At 44.2% G+C, this 25174-nt stretch overlaps 1 protein-coding gene across 2 annotated transcripts in view; it reads left to right on the top strand.

Annotated features, from left to right (window-relative positions):
• Positions 1-3716: 3716 nt before the first annotated feature.
• Positions 3717-25174, top strand: part of LOC116972458 (copine-3-like) — a 52305-nt gene continuing 30847 nt past the window's right edge. Inside the window, exons 1-5 of one of the 2 annotated variants that reach the window (XM_033020183.1) lie at positions 3717-4024; positions 14100-14236; positions 16349-16528; positions 19316-19390; positions 23152-23223. In XM_033020183.1, coding sequence (XP_032876074.1) covers positions 14108-14236; positions 16349-16528; positions 19316-19390; positions 23152-23223 — 456 coding nt within the window. In that variant the 5' untranslated portion in view covers positions 3717-4024; positions 14100-14107. Of the gene's footprint in view, positions 4025-14096; positions 14237-16348; positions 16529-19315; positions 19391-23151; positions 23224-25174 lie in introns of both variants that reach the window. The other variant, XM_033020182.1, reaches the window with a different exon arrangement.

Below are 25174 nucleotides of genomic sequence, written 5' to 3'. Positions count from 1 at the left end.
CATGCTCCTTTTCCCTTTTCCTGATTGTAGCAGTTAGATGAGAGCGTTGCCAGGGCAGTATAGATTTAAGGTGAAGGGGGAAAGATTTTACAGGAATCTGAGGGGTACCTTTTTCACATGGCAAGTGGGATTCGTGTTGATGGGACATGTTGGTTGGTTCGGGCAAGTTGGGATGAAGGACCTGTTTTGACATTGTATCACTCAATTTAAAGATCTAAATGAAACTATAAACTTCCAGGAGGTGATCAAAATCTTATGACGAGAATTGGATTAGGAGTTTACTCAGGTTGATCAGTTGTAACTAATGCAGGCCCTCCACAGATGTGCTGACCCGCTAACCTACCCCAGTACTTTTTTAAGAAAGAACTGCAAATGCTGGAAAAATCGAAGGTAGACAAAAAAGCTGGAGAAACTCAGCGGTGAGGCAGCATCTATGGAGCGAAGGAATATGCGACGTTTCGGGTCGAGACCCTTGTTTTGGAGAGAGGAGGAGAACTTCTTCAAAGTAGACATATACTTGAGGAGATTTCGCAGTGGAGTAGACAAAATGTTTAAGAAAGAACTGCAGATGCAGGAAAAATCGAAGGTAGAGAAAAAAGCTGGAGAAACTCAGCGGGTGAGGCAGCGTCTATGGAGCGAAGGAATAGGCGACGTTTCGGGTCTCGACCCGAAATGTCGCCTTTTCCTTTACTCCAGTACTTGGTGTTTTACAATTGTAAGTAATGTTCAGTTGAAATTGAAAATATTATATGGTGGGAATAAACAATAACCAGATATACTTTAAAATTGTTTACTGAGGGGAAATGAAAATGTCACTAATTTCACACGATGTATGTAACACGAGGTGGCAAAAAGCAAAGTGAACCGATTGCTGGATTTTATTACCAAATAAATGACATTTAAATTCCCACAAATTACGTTGAAGTTACAGAACAGGATGTCGTCATTTTATGCGAAGCATTTGTACACTTTTGGTTGGCACTTTACATGAGAACATTAAGACTTTGAGGCAGCACAGTGAAGAGCAATATGTAACACCACTGGTATTAAAAGAGAGTGCAACCTCCTTTTCTGCTTAGGGGATAATATGTCTTTTGGTGCAGTATGTTTATCTTTCCACAGATGCTGCCCACTCTGCTGAGTGTTTCCAGCATTTTTTCTGTTTAAATTTCAGCGGTCACATATACACTCACCCCCAATATCAGCACCTTAATGGCCCATTGTAGGGGAGGGGTAACAGAGCCTCGTAGTCTGCCTTCTCACCCACTGAGTCATAGCGTCACATTCAGCCCATTGCTCACAGTCATACAACACAGAAACTGGCCCTAGGCCCATTTCGTCTATGCCGAGCAGATCGTACGGCATGGTGGTGCAGCGTTAGTTGCTGCCTTATAGCGCCAGGGACTTGGGTTCGATCCTAACTACAGATGCTGTCTGTATGGAGTTTGTACATTCTCCCTATGACTGAGTTGGTTTTCTCCTGGTTGTCTGGTTTCCTCCCACACTCCACAAGACATACAGGTTTGTAGGTTAATTGGTTTTGGTAAAATTGTATGTTGTCCCTACTCTGTAGGATAGTGTTGGTTTACAGGGTTATCGCTGGTCAGCGTGGTCTTGGTGTGTCGAAGGGCCTGTTTTCACCCGGTATCTGTAATGTAAAGATGTCTCAAATATGCTAGTCCCATTTGCCAGTATGTAGGTATGTTGCAAAATTTACCTTCAGCGGCGCTGCAGTTCTGTCACTGCCCGTGTGCGCGACTTTGGCGTCTTTGAGAGGAGGGCGGGTTTAAAATGCCGTTTTCTCCAGGCTGTTTAAATCGATGTTGGTCAGCCTGTTTAGTTGCTCTAGAAAAATTGCTCCGACTGCCGTTCTCTGCACTTATTTTTAAACTAAGTTGGATAATTTAATTGTTAGAGTAAATTAAAAATCATCTTCTAAAGCCGTGAACGCCAAAAACGGGATGGATCTCACGTAGGGGACAAGGCAAGCTAGGCTGTTTATTTTTACATTAAAAAGTGCTTCTTAAGATGCCTTTAATCAAAATTTTAAGTTGCGAGAAGGTGACTTGGAGTCCATCCGAACCGGCAGTATTTTTCCTGCCGACATGGGGTTCAAATTCACCGCAACCGCAATGTTCCAAACCATCACGTTCCACAAAATCCCACTCGCAAGATGATTTAAATGGCCATTAATTTACAGCAATTAAACACTAAATTCCTTCCATTTGGCCTATAAATTCATGACAATGAGATTTTAAAATCATGTTATATTGTGAATTCTTGTGTGAATGTTATTTGGACATTTAGGCTATTTAAAAGTGTAAATCTTTTCTTAAGAAATGGATAGATGTTTAGATCTAGTAATTGAATTTTGTAATTAACTACAATTGGGTAACTAACTAATTATATGCTTTAATTTCAGGTCATCCAAGTAAGATTGTTTAATATTGGTTTCAGAATGCTTCAATCAATAATAACTGAAAATTTCTTTCAGTTCTCTTAATTTTTAAGACAGTTATGGGCATTTGACTGTCCTTGATCACAGCTTTTGTGTTAAGTCAATGGAAAAGCAATTGGGAACAAGATGCTAATTTCCGAGTATGAAAATGGCCATAACTTCTTTAATACTGAAGATAAGAAAGTGAATTAGGTGTCAAATTATACTTCTTTTTATGCTTTATCTGATGGGATAAATTGCAGACTTGATTTTTTAAATCTCAAAATGTTGTAACATTGCTACAGTATGTGGCCCATATCCCTCTGAACCCTTCCTATCCATGCACCAAATGTCTTTTAAGTGCTGTTATAGTACCTGTCTCAACTACCTCCTCTGGCAGCTCGTTCCGTTTACCCATCACTCTCTGAGTGAAGAAACTGCCCCTCTGGGTTCCTGTCAAATCTTGCCCCACTCAACTTAAAACTATCTCCTCTCGTTCTTGATTCCCCTATTCTCGGTAAAAGACTTGTGCTTTCACCTTATTTATTTCCCTCGTGATTTTATACACCTCCATCAGATCACCTCTTAGCCTCCTGTGCTCCCAGGAATAAAATCCTAGCCTGCCCAACCTTTTCCTGTAACTCAGACCAAGTCTTGGCAACTTTCCAGCTTAATGAAATCCTTCTTATAGCAGGCCAATCAAAACTGAACACAGTACTCCAAATGTGGCCCCACCATCGTCATGCACTTGTTTGTGACAATTGGTTTTGCACTTTAAATAAAAAGAGCTATTAAAGGTGCTAATGTGAGGTCTAACCGGTGTTAACCACTAAAACTGGTCTTTTCCACTGGCTTTCTTGTGGTTTGCTTCTGCAGAAGCCTGCTGAACTTAGTGTAGTAATTGTGTGATGAATGTATGTATAGCCTCCGAGAATGCCGGATGGAGTTACGTAAGGATCATGTATTGTTTCTATTTATTTCTCGAATAAAGTCTATTTTGAAATATTTTTTTTAAAAAGCACTCATTCTTTTTTATTGTGTTACATGCAATTTGGTGCAGGCCACTTTAACTGCAAACAAAAAGCACGTTGAAATGTAGCTTTTCAGTCAGTGCCCTTCCTCAACATAAAAGTTTGATAACCCTCAATTGCGGTCCACACACACACAACCACAGCTGTCCAAGCGTTGACGGGTTAGGAAGAAGCCGGGATCAAAGATCTTTATCATCTTTGGCCGGGATAAGGCTGGGAGTTTATCTTCTGCGTATTGGAACCGCCCCTGGATAGATTTGACAGCGAGCCAGGGCGGAGACTGGGAAAGGCTGCATGCACACAGCAAACTCGGATTAAATCATCCCTCGTGAAAACTCGCTGGGGAGATTTTCTTTTTGCAAACGCATTTGGAAACATCTATGTTTGAAATATTTTAATCTCAGTTGAACGCCGTGGGGTTGAAAGGTGAAGAGAGAGGGAGGGAGGCAGGAGACGGGACGTCCAGCCCAGCCCTACTTTACACCAAAGATTCTATAGCAGGAAGTCAGTAACTGACACTAACAGCTCAGCCAGTTGCACCTTTAATTAAACCTGAGTAAGTAGGCATTTTCGCTGCTTTTGCTTTGTTTTTCAGGGCGAGTGTTTGTCGGCGTTCACTTCACTCCTTCGCTGCCGTATCTTTTAACGTGATACTTTGTTTTGCGTGTTGTTGTGTTGGTTTCCATGGGTGTTGTCACCGTGGAAGGAATGTAGTCTCGCTAGTAATGATTAAACCGCACAGGAGACTAATCCTGCAGAGAAATTCGTTTCGGCGGTAAATGATAAGTCTGCAATGCCAGTGAGCCCCGCCATGTATAAATTCCTTTAACCCTTGCATTCCCTCTCTCTCTCTCTCTGTCTGTCCCTCCTCCACCCTATAAGAACCCTTACTTTCCCTTTCTCTCTCTATGCCTCCCCACCTTACCATTGTTCCGCTCTCTCCCCGCCCTCCCCCACCCTTGTTCACCACCTAATTTCAGTCCTGATTAATTTTACTGATTATATGCCTCCTTGTCACCTTCCCCTCAGCTAACAATGAACCATTCCGCATTTCCTTGATCGACGTCTCCCTTGATCTATTGTTTTCACACCTTGCCCTTCCATATCTCTGGACTCCTTCTCCTCAAACTCTGTCTGAAGGAAGGCCTTGACCGGAAACATTACCCATTCCTTCTCTCCAGAGATGCTGCCTGCCCCGCTGAGTTACTCCAGCTTTTTGTGTCTACTGGTTTCACTGCCACCCTGCTTGGTTTCATTGTTTGTATCCACTCGTTATCACCTTCTCCACGGCCAACAATGGATCATTGTGGGCTCCACTTCTCCTTTATCATCTTTGCTGGGTTTGATTTGTTCTTTTCATACCTTTCGTTCATTAGTTCTTTGTACCGTTTCATATGTCTAGTTTCCCTCTCCCCTGAATCTCAATCTAAAGAAGGGTCTCGACCCGAAACGTCACCCATTCCTTCTCTCCACCGAATAACTCCCTGACCGGTTGAGTTATTCCCCCATTTTGCGTCTATTTTCGGTGTAATCCAGCATTTCCAGTTCCTTCCTACACGTGTATAAATTCATTAATGCCCTGTGGATTGAGTGGGCGTGTTCTCCAAGGCATTGTGTAATCTTTCTACTTTGTAAAGGGTCCAGGGAATTTATGAGGATGTTTTCAGGACTCGAGGGTCTGAGCTATCAGGAGAGGTTGAACAGGCTCGGACCTTATTCCTCGTGGATGAGGGGTGATCTTGTGAAGGTGTATATGATCATGAAAGAAATAGCCAGGATAAATGCACAGTCACAGGGAATCAAGAAACAGAAATAATTGGTTCAAGGTGAGTGTGAGAAAGATTTAATAAGAACCTGAGGAACAACTTTTTCAGACAGGGTGGTGGATACATGGAACAAGCTGCCAGAGGTAGTTGAGACAGATACTATCACAATGTTTAAAACATGTTTGGACACGTGGATGGGTTGGATTGGTTTAGAGGGATATGGGCCAAACACAGGCAGGTGGAACTAGATCAGATCAGTTCTGTTTCGTTTAGTTTACCGTCACGCGTACTGAGGTGCAGTGAAAAGCTATTTTTGCGTGCTAACCAGTCAGAGGAAAGACAATACACAATTCCATTTGAGCCATTTGCAGTGTATAGATAGATTTAAGAGTGTGGAGCGATTGTAATATGTGATTGTAGATCTGCTTCTGTGGCTAGTTTGCAAACAGTCACCTGGGTTGGGTGCCGTCTTGGAAGCAAACTTCCAACAACAAATATGGAACATGTTGGTTGGTGTGGGCAAGTTGGGCCGAGGGTGTTTCCAAGCTGTATGACTCTAGGAACTTGTGGGAAAACTACCTCCTCTGGCAGCTCATTCCATACACCCACCAACCTCTGTGTGGGAAAAAGTTGCCCCTCAGGTTCCTATTAAATCTTTTCCCCTCTCGCCTAGAACCGTTCTTGATTCCCCTACTCTGAATAAATGACTCCTGAAATAAATGGAGAAGAAAGTGTAAGTTAGCAGATAATGTATTCGTTTACTGTAGGTTAAGGCAGACATAAAACCATCAATCAAACGGAAATGATTATAGCACATTTGGGTGAAGTGAGTGAAGTCAAAGGAGAAGCTGTTCAATGCGATGTTACTACAGATAGCTTGAAACATAGAAAATAGGTGCAGGAGTAGGCCATTCGGCCCTTTGAGCCAGCACCGCCATTCAATGTGATCATGGCTGATCATCCAAAATCAGTACCCCGTTCCTGCCTTCTCCTCATATCCCTTGATTCCTTTAGCCCTAAAAGCTATATCTAACTATCCCTTGAAGGGGAGTGGAGGCTGTGGTTGAAGGGCTTTAGATCAAAGAGGATGTAAGGGGATGGGATAATGTCATGTAATAGGAGCAGCATTAGCCCATTCGGCCCATCAAGTCTACTCCACCATTCAATCATGGCTGATCTATCTCTCCCACCTAACCCCATTTTCCTGCCTTCTCCCCTGACACCCGTACTAATCAAGAATCTATCTCCGCTTTAAAAATATCCATTGACTTGACCTCCACAGCCTTCTGTGGCAGATGATGAAAAGGTGATGATTAAGATATGGACAATTAACAACATTTAAGACATTGAGACGGGTAATTGGATGATAGCAAAGGATTCGAGGGATATGGGCCAAACTCAGGTAGGTCAGAGTAGCGTAGATGAGGCATCTTGGTTGGCATGGGCAATGTGGGCCGAAGGGTCAGTTTCTTTTCTCTGACTATGTTTTGGAAATTGGGAAAATTTGAGGTATTGTTGGGAAGAGATTGAAAGAAGGAAAATAAATTAGTTGGAAAAAAATAACTTGTATGGGCAAAAACTGATTGAAGCAATAGGCCTGGCAGGTGTTTGGGAAGAGAAGCAGCCTTCATCCGGAGAAAACCCGTGGGGTCACCGGGATAACATACAAACTCCGTACGGACAAAAACAGCAACTCTACTGTACTGCACCTGGATAATTATTGTCTTCAAGTGGGAAGCATTGATTGGCATAGGCAAAGGTTAAAGATGTCTGCAAATGGGACGGTAGTACAGCGGTAGTGTTGCTGCCTTACAGCGGCAGAGACCCGGGTTCGATCCTGACTGCGGGTGCTGTCTTGTCTGTACGGAGTTTGTACGTTCTCCCCGTGACCTGTGTTGAGTTTTCGCCTTTGGTTTCTTCCCACATTCCAAAGACGTACAAGTCTGTAGGCTTGGTATAAATGTAGAAATTGTCCATAGTGTTGGATGGTGTTAATGTGCAGGGCTCGTTGTCAGTGTGGACTCGGTCGGCTGAAGGGCCTGTTTCCGTGCTGTATCTTAAAAAACTAAATGCTCTTGGTAGTTGGCTCACTCGGGTTCTGAGGACACGGCAGGGGACTTCATCTGGGACTATTGCTTTAATAGGAACCTGAGGGGCAACATTTTTATACAAAGGGTGGCAGAAATATGGAACGAGCAACCGGAGGAGGTAGTTGAGGCAGGTACTAACATAATGTTTTAAAAAAAACATTTGGACAGTTACTTGGATAATTCATGTTTATATGTTCCAAGTGCATAATAAGGCCATTCGGCCCATCAAGTTTACTCCGCCATTCAATCACGGCTGATCTATCTTTCCCTCTCAACCCCATCCTCCTGCCTTTGGCACGTAACCCCTGATATCTTTACAAATCAAAAATAGGATAGGCTTAGAGGGATATGGGCCAAACGCAGGCTGGTGGGACTAATATAGATGGGGCAAGTTGGTCTGCGTGGGCAAGTGGGCCGATGGGCTTGTTTCCACTCTAAGACTCTATGAATAGTTATTCCAGATTGCTGGACCACATGGTGTTCTTTTATATTACAATTTTGGCCGTGCCTTGCCTGTGTTAGTTCTGCAATTCTTTCTTAAAACTCCTTGAACTCACCTAGCTCTCTTTTAAGATATTTATCCCAATCCTTTGACTATGCTTTTTGACCATCTGAAATTTCTCAGATCTAAGTTACTCTGATAATTTTGTGAAGCATCCCAGGAGTTCTCAACATTAAGGGCACTCCACAAAGGCAAATGTCTCACATACACCCATCACTGAATTGGGCTCTACGGAACAATAGACAATAGGTGCAGGAGTAGGCCATTTGGCCCTTCGAGCCAGCATTCAATATGATCATGGCTGATCATCCCCAATCAGTACCCCGTTCCTGCCTTCTCCCCGTATTCCCTAAATCCACTTTTTTTAAGAGCCCTATCTAGCTCTCTCTTTAAAGCATCCAGAGAACCTGCCTCCACCGCCCTCTGAGGCAGAGAATTCCGCAGACTCACCACTCTGTGAGAAAAAGTGTTTCTTCATCTCCGTTCTAAATGGCTTACTCCTTATTCTTAAACTGTGGCCCCTGGTTCTGGACTCCCTCAACATTGGGAACATGTTTCTTGCCTCTAGCGTGTCCAAGCCCTTAACAATCTTATATGTTTCTGAGATTGCCTCTCGTCCTTCTAAACTCCAGAGTGTACAAGCCCAGCTGCTCCATTCTCTCAGCATATGGCAGTCCCGCCATCCCGGGAATTAACCTTGTAAACCTACGCTGCACTCCCTCAATAGCAAGAATGTCCTTACTCAAATTAGGGGACCAAAACTGCACACAATACTCCAGGTGTGGTCTCACTAGGGCTTGTACAACTGCAGAAGGACCTCTTTGCTCCTATATTCGATTCCTCTTGTTATAAAGGCCAACATGCCATTCGCTTTCTTCACTGCCTGCTGTACCTGCATGCTTAATTTTTCAAGCCGGCCAACATGCCCATCTAAACTAGTCCCATTTGCTCCCATTTGACCCATGTCCTTCTGAATCTTTCCTGTACAGGTACCTGTCCAAATGTCAATCTTTCCTCTCACCTTAAATATTTTATCCTCTCACTGCTTTATCTGGCAACTTATTCCAGATATGCACTACTCTCTGGGCAGAAAAAGTTGTCCCTCAGGTTCTTACTAAATCTATCCCCTTTCATCTTCATCAAGAGTGTTTAATTGCCAATGTACCAACAATGGAACTATACGTTCTTGTACTTATGTATTATGTATTCTCTGTGGATTGTCACCTTGTCGTGGTGGAGAAGCTAGTGTGTACCTGAGAGCGATGCCGTCTGGAGCTATGCTCCTGGTAGGGCCACCCATGGCAGTCACGGTGGCACAGCGATAGAGCTGCTGCCTTACAGTGAATGCAGCGCCGGAGACCCGGGTTTGATCCCGACTACGGGTGCTGTCTGTATGGAGTTTGTACGTTCTACCCGTGATCTGCGTGGATTTTCTCTGAGATCTCCGGTTTCCTCCCACACTCCAAAGACGTACAGGTTTGTAGGTTAATTGGCTTGATTAATTGGCTTGATAAATGTAAAAAATTGTCCAGTATAAAATTGTCCAGTGTTGAATGATGCTCTACCTCGAGCTTTTCAGCATACTCCATTCAGATCCAGGTAAGGTCGAGGAGGGAGGTGTCTGACAAAGAGCAACCTAGCCAAGACCTCAAATGTGGAACAGGCCTAGGCTGATGGCTGACCTTAGTGGAGCGTCACACCGGTGGGAAGGCGGATGAAGGCTGCAGCAGAAAAGGGTCTCCGGTCGTCTTGGACTCCATGCCACTGGTTCCTGACCCATATCTGTTATGGACTGTGAGGTGGCTGTCTGTGCACCAGTCTCCCCACGTTAAACAAAGTCACGTGCAGACGTCCTCCATGTAGGGAATAACACCCTGGAGATACTCATGGTCAGCCATGATCAAAGGGGGCCTAACAATTATGTATTAATACATTCTTGCTTCTTACAGCTTCACATCTGTGTAAATGCAATACACAGAGAAATACATAATAATCAATAATATAGGCGTATAATAACCGTAATACGAGCTCACAAAGTAGTTTTTACCAAAGACACACCCATGCCCTCTAGTTAATGATTTCCCCTTCCCTGAAAAAAGACTCTGATTTCACCCTATCCATGCCCTTCATAATGTTACTAGATCACCAGGCAGTCATCTGCACTCTGAGAATTAAAGTCCCAGCCTGCCCACGCTCTCCCTATAACTCAGTCCCTGAAGTCCTGACAACATCCTTGTAAATCTTTTCCGTACTCTTCCCAGCTTAATGGCATTGCTATTCCTAAAACTGTCCATGTTCCCAGACTAGAATATGTACAAACAATCACCAGACACAGTGGCGCAGTTGTAGAATTGCTACCTTACAGCGCCAGAGACCCAGGTGTGATCCTGGTTACGGGTGCTGCCTGTACTGAGTTTGTACGTTCTCCCCGTGACTGCGGGCTTTTCTATGGGTTTCCAGTTTCCTCCCACATTCCAAATATGTGCAGGTTTGTATGTGAATTGCTTCTGTAAATTGGCCCTAATGTGCCGTGTGCTAGTGCACGGGTGATCACTGGTCGGCGTGGACTCGGTGGGCCGAAGGGCCTGTTTCCACGCTGTATCACTAAAATTAAAACTAAGCTATAATTGAGGTTTTAGTTACATCTATTCTTTTTTTTCTACCTGATGCCTTTTACTCCATAAGTTATAAAACACAATTTAATTTTGTTGGAGCTGTAGAATATATTTGAACATTGATACTAAATATTGACACTAGGCATTTCAGTTCAGGACCTTTATGCTCCACCTTGGAGTTGCTAATAAGTAGCCGGAAGATGCAACCATGATCTCCCTCCCATGTTGTAATGTGCATGTGTGGATATTAAAACTGAACTGGTACTTATTAAACTCTTAAGGGTTTGGACAGGCTAGATGCAGGAAAAATGTTCCTGATGTTGGGGGAGTCCAGAACCAGGGGTCATAGTTTAAGAATAAGGGGTACACAAAAAAGCTGGAGAAACTCAGCGGGTGCAGCAGCATCTATGGAGCGAAGGAAAAAGGCAACGTTTCGCACCAAAACCCTTCTTCAGACTGATCGGGGGTGGGGGGGGCGGGGAGAAGCAAGGAAAAAGGAGGAGGAGCCCGAAGGCTGGGGGATGGGAGGAGACAGCAGGAGGGCTGGGGAAAGGGAGTTAAAAACAGCAAGGACTAACAAAATTGGGAGAATTCAATGTTCATGCCTCCAGGATGCAGACTCCCCAAGTGGAATATAAGGGGTTTTGATTTACCTAGCATGTACCTTTTAATGTATTTCTTTTGTTCACGGCTTGTGTTGGGGGTGGGGGGGGAAACATGTTCTCTGTTCGGGGGAATGTGACTTTTTCGTGTCGTATCCCCTTTCTCTGCCGCCGTCTGCGCTGAGGCCTAATGGCGGAGCTGGCGGCCTCCAGCCTACGACTGACCCCGAGGATCCGGAGGCAGAGCCAGCCAGGACTCACCAACGAGAGGCTGGCCGTCTTCGGGGCTGAGGCAGCGGTTGCCCGACTTGCTGGTGCGGCGTTCTGGCTTTCGGCAGCGGCCTGGAGCTGATGCAGCGGGGCTCGGAGCTGGGGCAGCGGCCTGGAGCTGGGGCAGCGGCCTGGAGCTGATGCAGCGGGGCTCGGAGCTGGGGCAGCGGCCTAGAGCTGGGGCAGCGGCCTGGAGCTGGGGCAGCGGCCCGGAGCGGAGACTGCGGGACCCGGAGCTGTGGCGGTGGCCCGGAGCGGAGACTGCGGGACCCGGAGCTGGGGCAGCGGCCCGGAGCGGAGACTGCGGGACCTGGAGCTGGGGCAGCGGCCTGGAGCGGAGACTGCGGGACCTGGAGCTGGGGCGGTGGCCCGGAGCGGAGACTGCGGGACCCGGAGCTGGGGCAGCGGCACGGAGCGGAGACTGCGGGACCCGGAGCTGGGGCAGCGGCCTGGAGCGGAGACTGCGGGATCCGGAGCTGGGGCGGTGGCCCGGAGCGGAGACTGCGGGACCCGGAGCTGGGGCAGCGGCCCGGAGCGGAGACTGCGGGACCCGGAGCTGGGGCAGCGGTCCGGAGCGGAGACTGCGGGACCCGGAGCTGGGGCGGCGGCCTGGAGCTGGGGCGGCTGCCCAGAGCTGATGCTGTGGCGGGCCATCTCGGAGCGGAGACGGCGTTCCGGCTTTCGGCGGCGGCGACATCACCACGGAGGTCCGCTGGACTGGAGGGCGGCATCTCCGTCCTGGATCGATCGCCTCAGCGCAGAGGGAGAACAAGGAGGGAAGAGACGGAGACTAAGACTTTGCCTCCATCACAGTGAGGATGTGCTTGGTGAACTCACTGTGGTGGATGTTTAATTTGTGTTTATTGTATGTTTTGTTTTTATTGGTTCTGTGTGTGACTGCAGGCAACATAATTTCGTTCAGACCGAAAGGTCTGAATGACAATAAAGGAATCTAATCTAACTGTTTACAGGGAACTTTCTGGTAATCTAAATAATTGATAAAGCAGCGTTGTCTTCATAGATGTAATTAAATGGAGATAAGGTACAGTTGTTGAAAGTAATACCTGCCTCTCAGGTGAGAGTTGTAAATCATTCCAACTGGGAACATAAAAGGCCAACACAGGCTTCTGGGATTAAAAAAATTCATCTTTCTCTTCTTTCACATGACTGAGTTTCCAAATTAGGTCCTAAGGTCATAAGGAATAGGAGTAGAATTAAGCCATTCGGCCCATCAAGTCTACTCCGCCATTCGATCATGGCTGGTCTATCTCTCCCTCCTAGCCGCATTCTTCTGCCTTCTCCCCATAACCTCTGAGGGGGAGGATGGGCAGACTAGGACTCTTCTTTGGTGCGCAGGAGACTGAGGGGTGATCATCTAGACATATATCATGACTGAAATAGATAGGGTAGATGCACAGAGTCTTTTACCCAGGGTTGGGGAATTAAGAACCATAGGTATATGGGGAGTATTTCAGTATAGGAGTAAAGAGGTTCTTCTGCAGTTGCATAGGGCTCTGGTGAGACCACATGTGGAGTATTGTGTACAGTTTTTGTCTCCTAATTTGAGGAAGGACATCCTTGTGATTGAGGCAGTGCAGCGTAGGTTCACGAGATTGATCCCTGGGATGGCGGGACTGTCTTATTAGGAAAGATTGAAAAGACTAAGCTTGTATTCACTGGAGTTTAGAAGAAGGAGGAGGGATCTTATAGAAATATATAAAATTATAAAAGGACTAGACAAGCTAGATGCAGGAAAAATGTTCCCAATGACTGGCGAGTCCAGAACCAGGGGCCACAGTCTTAGAATAAGGGGGAAGCCATTTAAGACTGGGGTGAGAAAAACTTTTTCACCCAGAGAGTTGTGAATTTGTGGAATTCCCTGCAACAGAGGGCAGTGGAGGCCAACTCACTGGATGGATTTAAGAGAGAGTTAGATAGAGCTCTAGGGGCCTGTGGAATCAAGGGATATGGGGAGAAGGCACGGGTTATTGATTGGGGACGATCAGCCAAGTGTTCGGCACAGACTAGAAGGGCCAAGATGGCCTGTTTCCGTGCTGTAATTGTTATATGATTATATGATCACAACGAATGGCAGTGCTGGCTCGAAGGGCCGAATGGCCTCCTCCTGCACCTATCTTCTATGTTTCTATGGGAGAGGGGGAAGATTTATTAGGAACCTGAAGGGTGACTTTTTCACACAGAGTGGGTATATGGAATGAGCTGCCAGATGATGTAGTTGAGGCAGGTATAAAAGCATTTACAAGACACGGGCAGGTACATGGATAGAAAAGGGGATATGGGCAAAACACTGGCAACAGTATGATACTAACTTGGATGGGGCATCTTGGACAGCATGGATGAATTGGGCCGAAGGGCCCATTTCCTTGCTGCATGGCTTAGTACCAAGCTGCATCTGTTCAGAAGAAATCTAGTAAATCTCTTGCGCCTAAACTGTGTCACAGCATTATTGAATCATTAACTGTGTAGCTGTCCACAGATGGTGCCTAATCTGCTGAATATTGGAAGCAGCTGTTTACATTTCGGTTGCAATATCTGCAGTATTTGGCTTTTGCGTGGATCATTTTAAGAGCAAATGAATTGCCTGTATGCTAGTCTTGGTAATAATTTTGAAGGTGGACCAAAAGGGGCAGAGCCAATTGCAAAAGCAACATTTACTGTACAAGAATGGGACAAAACTTTTCTATTTTCATTGCATTTCATTTAAAAGTCGGCAGTTGAGTGTTTCTATTAAATTTTTTTTCTCTCTCTCTCTCTGCATTTAGCAGATTAACAGATGGCCCAGTGTGTGACTAAAGTTGAACTGAGCATTTCTTGTGAGAATCTCTTGAATAAAGATGTCGGATCTAAATCTGATCCGTTGTGTGTGTTCTTCATAAGCACTGGTGAAAATCAGTGGGCTGAGGTAAGCTGTTCATTTTCATAAATATTTCCTCGAGTTTATCGTGTTCTTATTCAAGATTTCAAACATTGGACACATTTTATTTCTAAGTGGTTTAATTAACCAGAGGTGGGACTTGGTGAATCTGTTCTTCAGTCTTGTCAAAAACATGGATGGCACAAATTGGCAGAGCTACTGCCTCACTGCGCCAGTGACCCGGGTTCGATCCTGACCTCGGGTGCTGTCTGTGTCCGGAGTTTGCACTATGATCGTGTGGGTTTGTTCCGGGTGCTCTGGTTTCCCCCCATATTCCTAAGACGTGCGGGTTTGTAGGTTAATTGCGCCAGCAGGATTATTGGTGCTCCACTCCCTTTCTTGCTGGACATATACAGGAAGAGATGTATCAACAGAGCCATCTCCATCATCAAAGACCCCTACCACCCATCGCATCACATATTCTCCATCCTGCCATCTGGGAAGAGGTACAGGAGCATTAGCTGCAAAACCAGCAGGATGCTCCTCAGCTTCTTCCCGCGGGCTATAAGACTGTTAAACGGACTTTGCCCCCTGCCAAAGTATCGCGCACCAACCACCAACCTGGACAGAGCCACTGTCGTGCCGCTGCCGATCGGAACGCCTGTTGATGTTTAGTTGAGAGTAGTGTTAAACTTGTTCATGATATATGTATTTTTATTTCTATTTATTTTTTACTGCACACTGAATGGACACTGGTTTGAGTAACGTTTTTTTGTTTCCTCTGGGTATGTGAGTACTCAGGAAAATAACAATAAAGATATACAATACAATACAATACAATAATTGGCCTCCGTAAATTGCCCCTTGTGTGTCAGGAGTGGATGTGAAAGTGGGATAACTTTGAACTAGTGTAGACATAGACAATGGGTGCAGGAGTAGACCATTCGGCCCTTCGAGCCAGGACCGCCATTCACTGTGATCATGGCTGATCATCCACAATCAGTACCCCGTTCCTGCCTTCTCCCCATATCCCCTGACTCTGCTATCTTTAAGAGCCCTATCTAGCTATCTTGAAAACAGGTGTGAACAAGTGATTGATGGTTGGTGTGAACTCGGTGGATCTGTTTTCATGCTATATCTTTCAATCAATTCAATCGAACTTGACATTGGCCTGGATGACTTTTCGTTCTTTCTGCCAACAAATGTTAACTCTGTTAAATGTTAACTTTCAAATGAGACTTGTTATGCTATTTAAAATATCAAGGTCTATGACATACCCAAGATCCATATCCTGAATGGGTCCATTCCAGGTGATTTATGGCATATGTTTGCAATAGTTTAACTCTCCAACTAATCAGATTGAAGGATCCTCACTGTGCTTCAAGCAGTAAGAAGAATGCAACAAAAACACATAAAATGAGATAAAGATTGGTTTCTGCCTAGTAAAAAAAAACTAAAAACATGGAAGCAAGCTTTTCTTCATGACGAGAGAAGTTTGGTATTCATTATAAAAATTTACTTATGTTCATAAGACACTGGAGCAGAATTTTGCCATTCGGTCCATAGAATTTCCTCCGCTATTCGATCATGGCTGATCTATCTTTCCCTCTTGACCCAATTCTCCTGCCTTCTCCACGTAAGCTTTGACACCCTAACTAATTCATTCTCTGCTTTAAAAATACCATACGACTCAGCCTCCACCGCCATCTGTGGCAATAAATTCTACATATTTGCCACCCTCTGGCTAAAGAAAATCCCCCTCATCACCATTCTGTTTGTACCAGCGTTGATTTTGCTGCTGTTTTCATTGGGTATGCAGTGGAATCGCATGGTCTTGCACTGATCTCCTAACTGTGTCTCCAGGCTAGATGGCAGCTGAGCAAGAACTGTGGACCCCTAACCCTACTGGAGCTCCACGTCTACCTGCATGTGTTCATACTCTGGAAGTTATTCTTCAATTTGTATCTGAGCCCATTGTCCAAATTGCAGAGGAAGTGTTTTGCTGACGCCTGTTGTCCTTTTTCCAGGAAGCCTTGAGTACATTTCCTTTTTTAGCAATGTAGCGTTAAATTGATGGTCAGTTCTTGGGGGGAAATATTGTTGATCTTTTCCATCATCATCTTGTTACTTTTATTAACCAAAGGCATGTTTATTTTGTAGATTGATCGCACGGAACAAGTTACGAATTGCCTTGCCCCAAAGTTCTCGAAAAAGTTCCTGGTTGATTTCTACTTTGAGCAGATTCAGAAATTAAAGTTTGGAATTTATGATATTGATAACAAAACGATTGACTTGAAAGATGATGACTTCTTGGGACAGTTTGAATGCACTCTTGGACAGGTAATGAAAGGAAATTTAGTCCCTTATTTGACCAGACCTTTCATTTAAGTTGCTTTGTTTATTTAAGATGCATGAACTTGAGATGATGAACATGTAGTGTTCTCAGCGGGAGTAAAATGTGATTAATTTAACAATATTTAAGAGTGAGCAATAAATAGAGTTGCATTTTCTTAAATATACCCATGCAGAGATAGTGTGGTTAATGTGTAGGAAAGAACTGCAGATGCTGGTTTAAATGAAGGTAAACACAAAATGCTGGAGTAACTCAGCAGGACAGGCAGCATCTCTGGAGAGAAGGAATAGGTGACGTTTCAGGTCGAGACCCTTCTTCAGACTGATGTCGGGAATGGGCTGTACAGAGATAAATGTAGTCGGAGACAGTAAGACTGGTGGGAGAACTGGGAAGGGGGAGGGAATGGAGAGAGAGGGAAAGCAATTAAAGCAAGTAAAATGGTAAATAATTCTACTTGAATTTTAGCAAAACATTACCGGGTGCTGTTGAAGCCAAGTATAATTGCCAACATTTAGGATTACAGTTTCAGTGATTTAACCAAATGCAGTTTAGTTTGGAGGCTGGTGCAGTGGTAGAGTTGCTGCCTTACAGCTCCAGAGACCCAGGTTTGATCCTGACTTTGGGTACTGTCTGAACGGAGTTTGTACATTCTCCCTGTGACCATGTGGGTTTTCGCCGGGTGGTCCGGTTTCCTCCTGCACTCCAAAGATGTACAGGTTTGTAGGTTAATTGGCTTTGATAAAGATTGTAAATGATCCCCAGTGTGTGTAGGATAGTGCTAATGTATGACGATCACTGGTCAGCATGGACTCAGTGGGCCGAAGGGCCTGTTTCCGCACTGCACCTCTAAGCTTAAAAAGAATACAGCACAGAAACGGGCCCTTCGGCCACCGTGTCTACACTGACCGTCGACCCACATTTATACATTCTCGTGTACCACTTCAATCTCCACTCTCTACACATGAGGTACAGAGGGGAATTAACCTTAAAATCTCATGTCTGGGGTGTGGGAGGAAACTGGAGTACCCCGTGTAAATCCAAATGGCCACAGAAAGAATGTACAAAAATGCCACGCAAACAACACCCAAGGTCAGGATCGAACCTGGGTCTCCGCGGAGTGCTGAGGCATCAGCTCTACCACCCTAATTGTGCAGTCACAGTGCATTACATAGAACATAGGTGAAGGAGTAGGCCGTTCGGCCCTTCGAGCCATCACCGCCATTCAATATGATCATGGCTGATCATCCAGAATCAGTATCACGTTCCTGCCTTCTCCCCGTTCCATTGATTCCATTAGCCCTAAGAGCTATATTTGCAACTCTCCTTAATACATCCAGTGAATTGGCCTCCACAGCCTTCTGTGGCAGAGAATTCCACAGATTCACGATTCTCTAGGTGACATTTTTTTGGCCTACTACTTAATCTTAAACTTTGACCTCTGATTCTGGACTCCCCCATCATCGGGAACATTTTTCCTGCATCTAGCCTGTCCAATCCTTTAATAACTTTCTTTCTATAAGATACGCTCTCATCCTTCTAAATTGTAGCGATATAAGCCCAGTTTACCCATTCTTTTATCATATGTCAATCCACCATCCCAAGAATTAACTTGGTGAACCAACATTGCACTCCCTCAATAGCAAGAATGTCCTAGGAGACTAGGAGACCAAAACAGCACACAATACTCCAGGTGCGGTCTCACCAGGGCCCTGTATGACTGCAGTAGGACCTCCTTGCTCCTATACTAGACAGGCTAGATGCAGGAAAAATGTTCCTGATGTTGGGAGAGTCCAGAACCAGGGGTCACAGTTTAAGAATAAAGGGTAGGTCACTTAGGAGTGAGATGAGGAAAAATGTCTTCGCCCAGAGAAGCTGTGAATCTGTGGGATTTGCTGCCACAGTGGAGGCCAATTCACTGGGTGTTTTCAAGAGGGAGTTAGATTTAGCTCTTTGGGCTAATGGAATTAAGGGATATGTGGAAAACGCAGGAATGGGGTACTGATTTTAGATGATCAGCCATGATCATATTGTATGGCGGTGCTGGCTCGAAGGGCCGAATGGCCTAGTCTTGCACCTATTTTTCTCTGTTTCTCTGTTTGTACGTCAAGCATGATTCCCCCTTCATAAATCCATGCTGACTTTGACCGATCATAAATCCATGCTGACTTTGACTGTGGTGATGATGACACATAACCTGGCTGTCGATGTGTATTGGAAAGAGTTGGATGAGTGCCGTCTTTAGACATAGTTTACACAAGTACAATTTTTCACTTTTTGTCAGAAATGTAGCATATTAGTCTTCAGTGATTCTTTCTTCAACTTGCTGAAGTAAAACAATGAACTCAGCCGTTCCTGCAGCAGCTGTGAAGGTAAAAGGAGCACCAACACCCTGCATCAGGACCTTTGATGCAGAGCCTTGACCTGAAACGTCGAACATCCCTTTCCCTCCAAAGATGCTGCCTGACTCTTAAGTTCTTTCAACAGTTTGATTTTGCTCCGGATTCTATCATCTTATCTCTTGACCTTGCCTGCTGCCTTTCCAATCAGAACTGTGATGGAGTAACATTATAGATTTGGTCACAGAGTGCTGGAGTAACTCAGCAGGTCAAGCCGCATCTCTGGAGGACACGGATAGGTGACGTTTTGGATCGAGACCCTTCTTCAGATGTAGATATGGTCACATTTGGTTAGCTGGTTTAATATTTTAAACTTTGGATGCTATTATGAGATTTCTGCATAATTTAAAACTGATCGTACTTCAATTGTTTATGTAGATCGTTTCCAGCAAGAGGCTGATGCGCCCACTCATGCTGGAAAATAAGAAGCTTGCAGGCAAAGGAATCATCTCGGTAAAGAACAAAACTATTTTTGAAATTATTTATCATGTTTTATCGTCATTTGTTGTGGATTGACCAAAGTTTTATGATCCTTCATTATCCTTCAGATAATTTTTGAAATGTTGTTTTGAAAGTAACTTTGGTGCTTCAAGTGTGTCCAGTGTATTTGCCAAAAGTAGGGGGATCCGAACTTCCATTTCTAGAGCAGAGGACTAAAGCCCCTGTCCCACTTTCCCGAGTTAAACTCATGAACTCTCCCGAGTTTTCCCCTTGATTCAAACTCGGGGAATGTCCGTAGCGAGTCCGTAGGAGTCCGTAGATATTTCGTAGCGGCTCGTAATGCCAGCCGTAGGTACTTGGGGCATCAGGTAAGTCGGGACGTTTTTTCAGCATGTTGAAAAATGTCCACGAGTAAAAAAAGCCCCGAGTACCTATGGCTGGCTATTACCGTAATTCTGAATTGAGGGGATAACGCGGGAGAATTAGTGGTAACCTCAGCAAAGTGGGACAGGGGCTTAAATGTCAGAATGTCTGCAGGTACAACGATAGGAATGATACACTGACCACCTTCCTCAACACCTTGGGTGATCTCTCTTGGTAGACGATGACTTGCTGCTTTAGTTCTATGGATTCTGAAATGACTGACGGGGCACTGTTAGACCCCATAGACTTTGTCACATATACCTGATGCGTAGTCTGGCTAATATGGAACAGTAAAGCACGGGAACAGGCTCTTCAGCCCACAATGTGGAGTGGAGTGCACACAATAACCTCCATCTTAACACCAAAAAAACAAAGGAGATAGTTGTGGACTTCAGGAGGGGGAGGAGGAGGACTCAAGCAACACCAATCACTATTAAGGGCACTGAGGTGGAGGTGGTCGCTAATCACAGGTACCTTGGGGTGCAGCTTGACAGTGAGCTGAACTGGAAGTGTCATATGGAGGCGGTGTACAGGAAGGGACAAAGCCGACTGTATTTTTTAAGGAGGCTGAGGGCATTTAACATCTGCCAACCCCTACTGTGCAGTGTCTACCATTCAGTGGTGGCCAGTGCTCTGTTTTTTTGCTGTGGCCTGTTGGGGAGATGGCGCCCGTATAGCGGATAAAAACAGACTGGACAAGCTAATCAGGAAGGCCGGCTCAGTGGTCGGGGCTGAGCAACGAACGGTCCAGCAGGTGGCAGAGGCCAGAACTCTGAACAAACTAGGTTCTATAATGACCAACCCCACTCACCCACTCCATGCCCTGAAGGTGATCAAGAGCAGCATCTTCAGTCAGAGGCTGATTGCACCAATGTGCAAAACTGAGAGACATAGGAAGTCCTGTTTACCAGCTGCTATAAGGTTATATAATGCGCATAAATAACTGCACTTTTTTTTTTAATTAATTGTATTTTAACTTGTATTTTAACTTGTTAAGTATGGAAGCCATTTGAGGAAATGTGTGGTGTTATGTCTGTCTTGAAGCTGTCGTGGCACTGTAATTTCCTGTAAAGGATTATTAAAGGTATAATCAATGTCCATGCCGAACAAGATGGCAAGTTAAACTGAAGATAGACACAAAATGGTGGAGTAACTCAGCATCTCAGGAGAGAAAGAATGGGTGATGTTTTGGATCGATACACTTCTTCAGACTGATGTATATCATGTTCAGTGGGAGGTACATCGATAAGGAAGTGTAAGGTGTGAAAACATGACAAAGGGAATGGATATCAAGGAGCATGTAGAATAGATCATTGTTAGTTGGGAGAGGATAAACAAGAAAGCAAACAGAGATAAAATGTAGTCGTAGACAGTAAAACTGGTCGGAGAACTGGGAAGGGGGACGGGATGGAGAGGGAAAACAAGGGTGACTTGATTTTAGAGAAGTCAATGTTATATCTATAAACCATTCATTCATTCATATCGCTGGGGTGTAAGCTGCCCAAGCGAAATATGAGGTGCTGTTCCAAGTTAAACTAATCTCTTCTGCCTCCACATAATCCATATCTCCATTCCCTGCATATCCGTGTGCCTGTGTGTGTGCGTGTGTATATGTGTGTGTGTATATGTGTGTGTGTGTGTGAATATGTGTGTGTGATGTGTGTATATATATATATATATACACACTGAACTTTTTTTTCTCTCTCCTTTATTATATTGTTTACAGTGTGCTATGTTTACATATTCTGTTGTGCTGCTGCATGTAAAAAAATTCATTTTTCTATCTGGGACATATGACAATAAAACACTCTTGACTCTTGGATTATGTTTTAATAAGTGAGTGGGTATATTACACATTCTGAAAGCATGAGAAGATCCATGAATCATTTGTTCTGATTAGCAGGTAACCTGTGCGATGATGGTACTCAGAAATGGTCTCATTCTTACATCTGCTCTTGCAAACAAAATATTCTGCCCAGCAAAGCTGACTGCATAAGTTACAGCCGCATTGCTGGGGATGTTCACCTGAGGGGGTGTTGATATTAGTTCACTTAACCCAGGGGTTCACAACCTTTTTTGTCCCATTTACCCCAGGCAACTTTAATAGCACATAACAATGTTATTTCACTTATTTATGAATAACTAATGATGAACAGAGACCGGTGTACCAGAACCAAACACCGTCAGTCAATGAGAAAAAATATGTACAAATCCAGAATCAACAAATTTACCCCCTGGAGGTAAATTCACCCCAGGTTGGGAACCCTTGACTTAATCTGTCAGTGGACTTTGGGTTTTGTTAGCACAATGTTGTAAGGTGCCTGGTGTAGATTTGTGTCAGATATGAGATGTTGTTCTTTGGACACTTGTTTATCTGGATTATCGAACATTTTATTGTTGCACTTAAAATAATGTTGAATTCCGTCATCAATTTCAGCCGAGAATTGACTCCCGAGACATGGAATGTTTTCTGTTTTCCAAGATCATATAATGAAGAAATATGCTCCTTGTCCATGGTTATGGCAACCATCCAGTACCAATCTAAGCTAATCTCATTTTCCAGCACTTGGACCATAGCCATCTACGTACTTGTCCATAGCCTTCTGTATCCATGGCTATTCTAATAATCTTCTATGTCATACAGTAATACAGCACGGAAAAGGGCCAAAGATAGACACAAAAAGCTGGAGCAACTCAGTGGGACAGGCAGCATCTCTAGAGAGAAGGAATGGGGGAAATAGGCCCTTTGGCCCAACCTGTCCATGCTGACCCAGATGCCCCTTCTATGCTAGTCCCATTTACCTGTGTAGGAAGGAACTGCAGATGCTGATTTATACTGAAGATAGACAGAAAATGCTGGAGTAACTCAGCGGGACAGGCAGCATCTCTGGAGAAAAGAAATGGGTGAAGTTTCGTGTCGGAACCCTTCTCCAGGCTAAAAATCCTGAATGTTTCCTGAACTCTAGAATTTTGTGTTCCATTTACCTGTGTTTGGCCCATTCACCTCTAAGCGTATCCTATCCATGGAGTGTAAAAATGTATTTTAAATATTGTTGTTGAACTTTCCTTGACTACATCCTCTGGCTAAATCCTGTAAATTCGCTGTCCAAAACCAGTTCATTATTTTCAAAAATTGTTTGCAAGAGCAATTTCAATGAAGAATATGCATCATCCATCTGAAATTTGAATGCCTGGAGAAACTTGTCTTCATCACGTGAGGTCATGCGAGCTATGATCTTAAACCAAACAGCACATAATGGACCCAATCTCAGTCCAAATTTTGTTAAGCAAGGGTGCGTCGTCACTTCTAATATTTAAAATATGTACATTTATTTCCTCTTGACTCTTAGATTTTGGCAGAAGAAATCAAAGATAACAGAGCAGTAAATTTACAGCTTCAAGCACAAAATCTGGATAAGAAGGTATTGTTAAACTTTTCCAAAACTCTTCTTGTTTTTAATATGTATTTCTTCTTGTCTCAAGTCACATGCAGCTATAATGAGGACTGCAGTCACCCATCTAATGTGTATAGTCCAAACTGTTAGGGTTATTCACATCCAGTGGAGAGCAACTTGATGTTGACATGTCCCTCATTCTCATCTTTGTGGGCGCATCTTAGTACACATTTTTAAATGTCCACAATTTTAACAATTGATTCTCAAGGCTGGATTTCCTTGGCCTACTGGTGATTTTACTTCCATAGAACATGGAATAGTACAGCGCAGTAACGGGCTCTTCGGCCCAAAATGTTTGTGCCTAACATGACGCCAACTTCAACTGGTCTCATTTGCCTGTACGTGATCAATATAACCATATAACAATTACATCACGGAAGAGGCCATCTCGGCCCTTCTAGTCCGTGCCGAACACGTATTCTCCCCTAGTCCCATCTACCTGCACTCAGACCATAACCCTCCATTCCTTTCCCGTCCATATAACTATCCAATTTATTTTTAAATGATAAAATCGAACCTGCCTTCACTGGAAGCTCATTCTACACAGCTACCACTCTCTGAGTAAAGAAGTTCCCCCTCATGTTACCCCTAAACTTCTGTCCCTTAATTCTCAAGTCATGTCCTCTTGTTTGAATCTTCCCTACTCTCAGTGGGAAAAGCTTATCCACGTCAACTCTGTCTATCCCTCTCATCATTTTAAAGACCTCTATCAAGTCCCCCCTTAACCTTCTGCGCTCCAAAGAATAAAGACCTAACTTGTTCAACCTTTCTCTGTAACTTAGTTGCTGAAACCCAGGTAACATTCTAGTAAATCTCCTCTGTACTCTCTCTATTTTGTTGACATCCTTCCTATAATTAGGCGACCACAATTGTACACCATATTCCAGAATTGGCCTCACCAATGCCTTGTACAATTTTAACATGACATCCCAACTTCTATACTCAATGCTCTGATTTCTAAAGGCCAGCACACCAAAAGCTTTCTTTACCACCCTATCTACATGAGATTCCACTTTCAGGGAACTATGCACAGTTATTCCTAGATCCCTCTGTTCAACTGCATTCCTCAATTCCCTACCATTTACCATGTACGTCCTATTTTGATTTGTCCTGCCAAGATGTAGCACCTCACACTTATCAGCATTAAACTCCATCTGCCATCTTTCAGCCCACTGATATTCCTGTATTCCCTGCACTTCGATGTGCCTGTCTAAAAGCCTGCACCACCACCACCCCTGACTATGCATTTCAGGTCGCCACTATTGTGTTTTAAAATATAAATACATGCCCTGCACATCTCCATTAAACTTTGCCCCTCTCACCTTGTAGCTAAGCCCTCCAGACCCCAAGAAAGGGAGGTTGTGGAGTGCCTCCGAGATGGATTCTTAGAGCAGATTGTACTGGAGCCTACCAGGGAAAAGGAAATTCTGGATTTAGTGTTGTGTTATGAACCAGACTTGATCAGGGAACAGGAACCATTAGGAGGTAGTGACCATAATATGATAAGTTTTAATCTGCAATTTGAGAGGGAGATGGTAAAATCGGAAGTGCCAGTATTGCAGTTGAAGAAAGGGGACTATGGAGGCATGAGGGGGGAGCTGGCCAAAGTTGACTGGAAAAGGATCCTAGCAGGAATGACGGTGGAACAGCAATGGCAGGTGTTTCTAGGAATAATCCAGAAGATGCAGGATCATTTCATTCCAAAGAGGAAGAAAGATTCTAAGGGGAGTAAGAGGCGACTGTGGCTGACAAGGGAAGACAAGGACAGTATAAAAAAATAAAAGTATAAAATAGCAAAGATGAGCAGGAAGCCAGAGGATTGGGAACTTGTAAAGATCAACTGAAGGTAACTAAAAAGGCAATATGGGGAGAAAAGATGAAGTACGAAGGTAAGCTAGCCAACAATATAAAGGAGGAT

The sequence above is a fragment of the Amblyraja radiata genome, chromosome 4, assembly GCF_010909765.2.
Source record: "Amblyraja radiata isolate CabotCenter1 chromosome 4, sAmbRad1.1.pri, whole genome shotgun sequence".
NCBI lineage: Eukaryota > Metazoa > Chordata > Chondrichthyes > Rajiformes > Rajidae > Amblyraja > Amblyraja radiata.
This window is presented reverse-complemented; position numbering and strand designations above follow the sequence as displayed.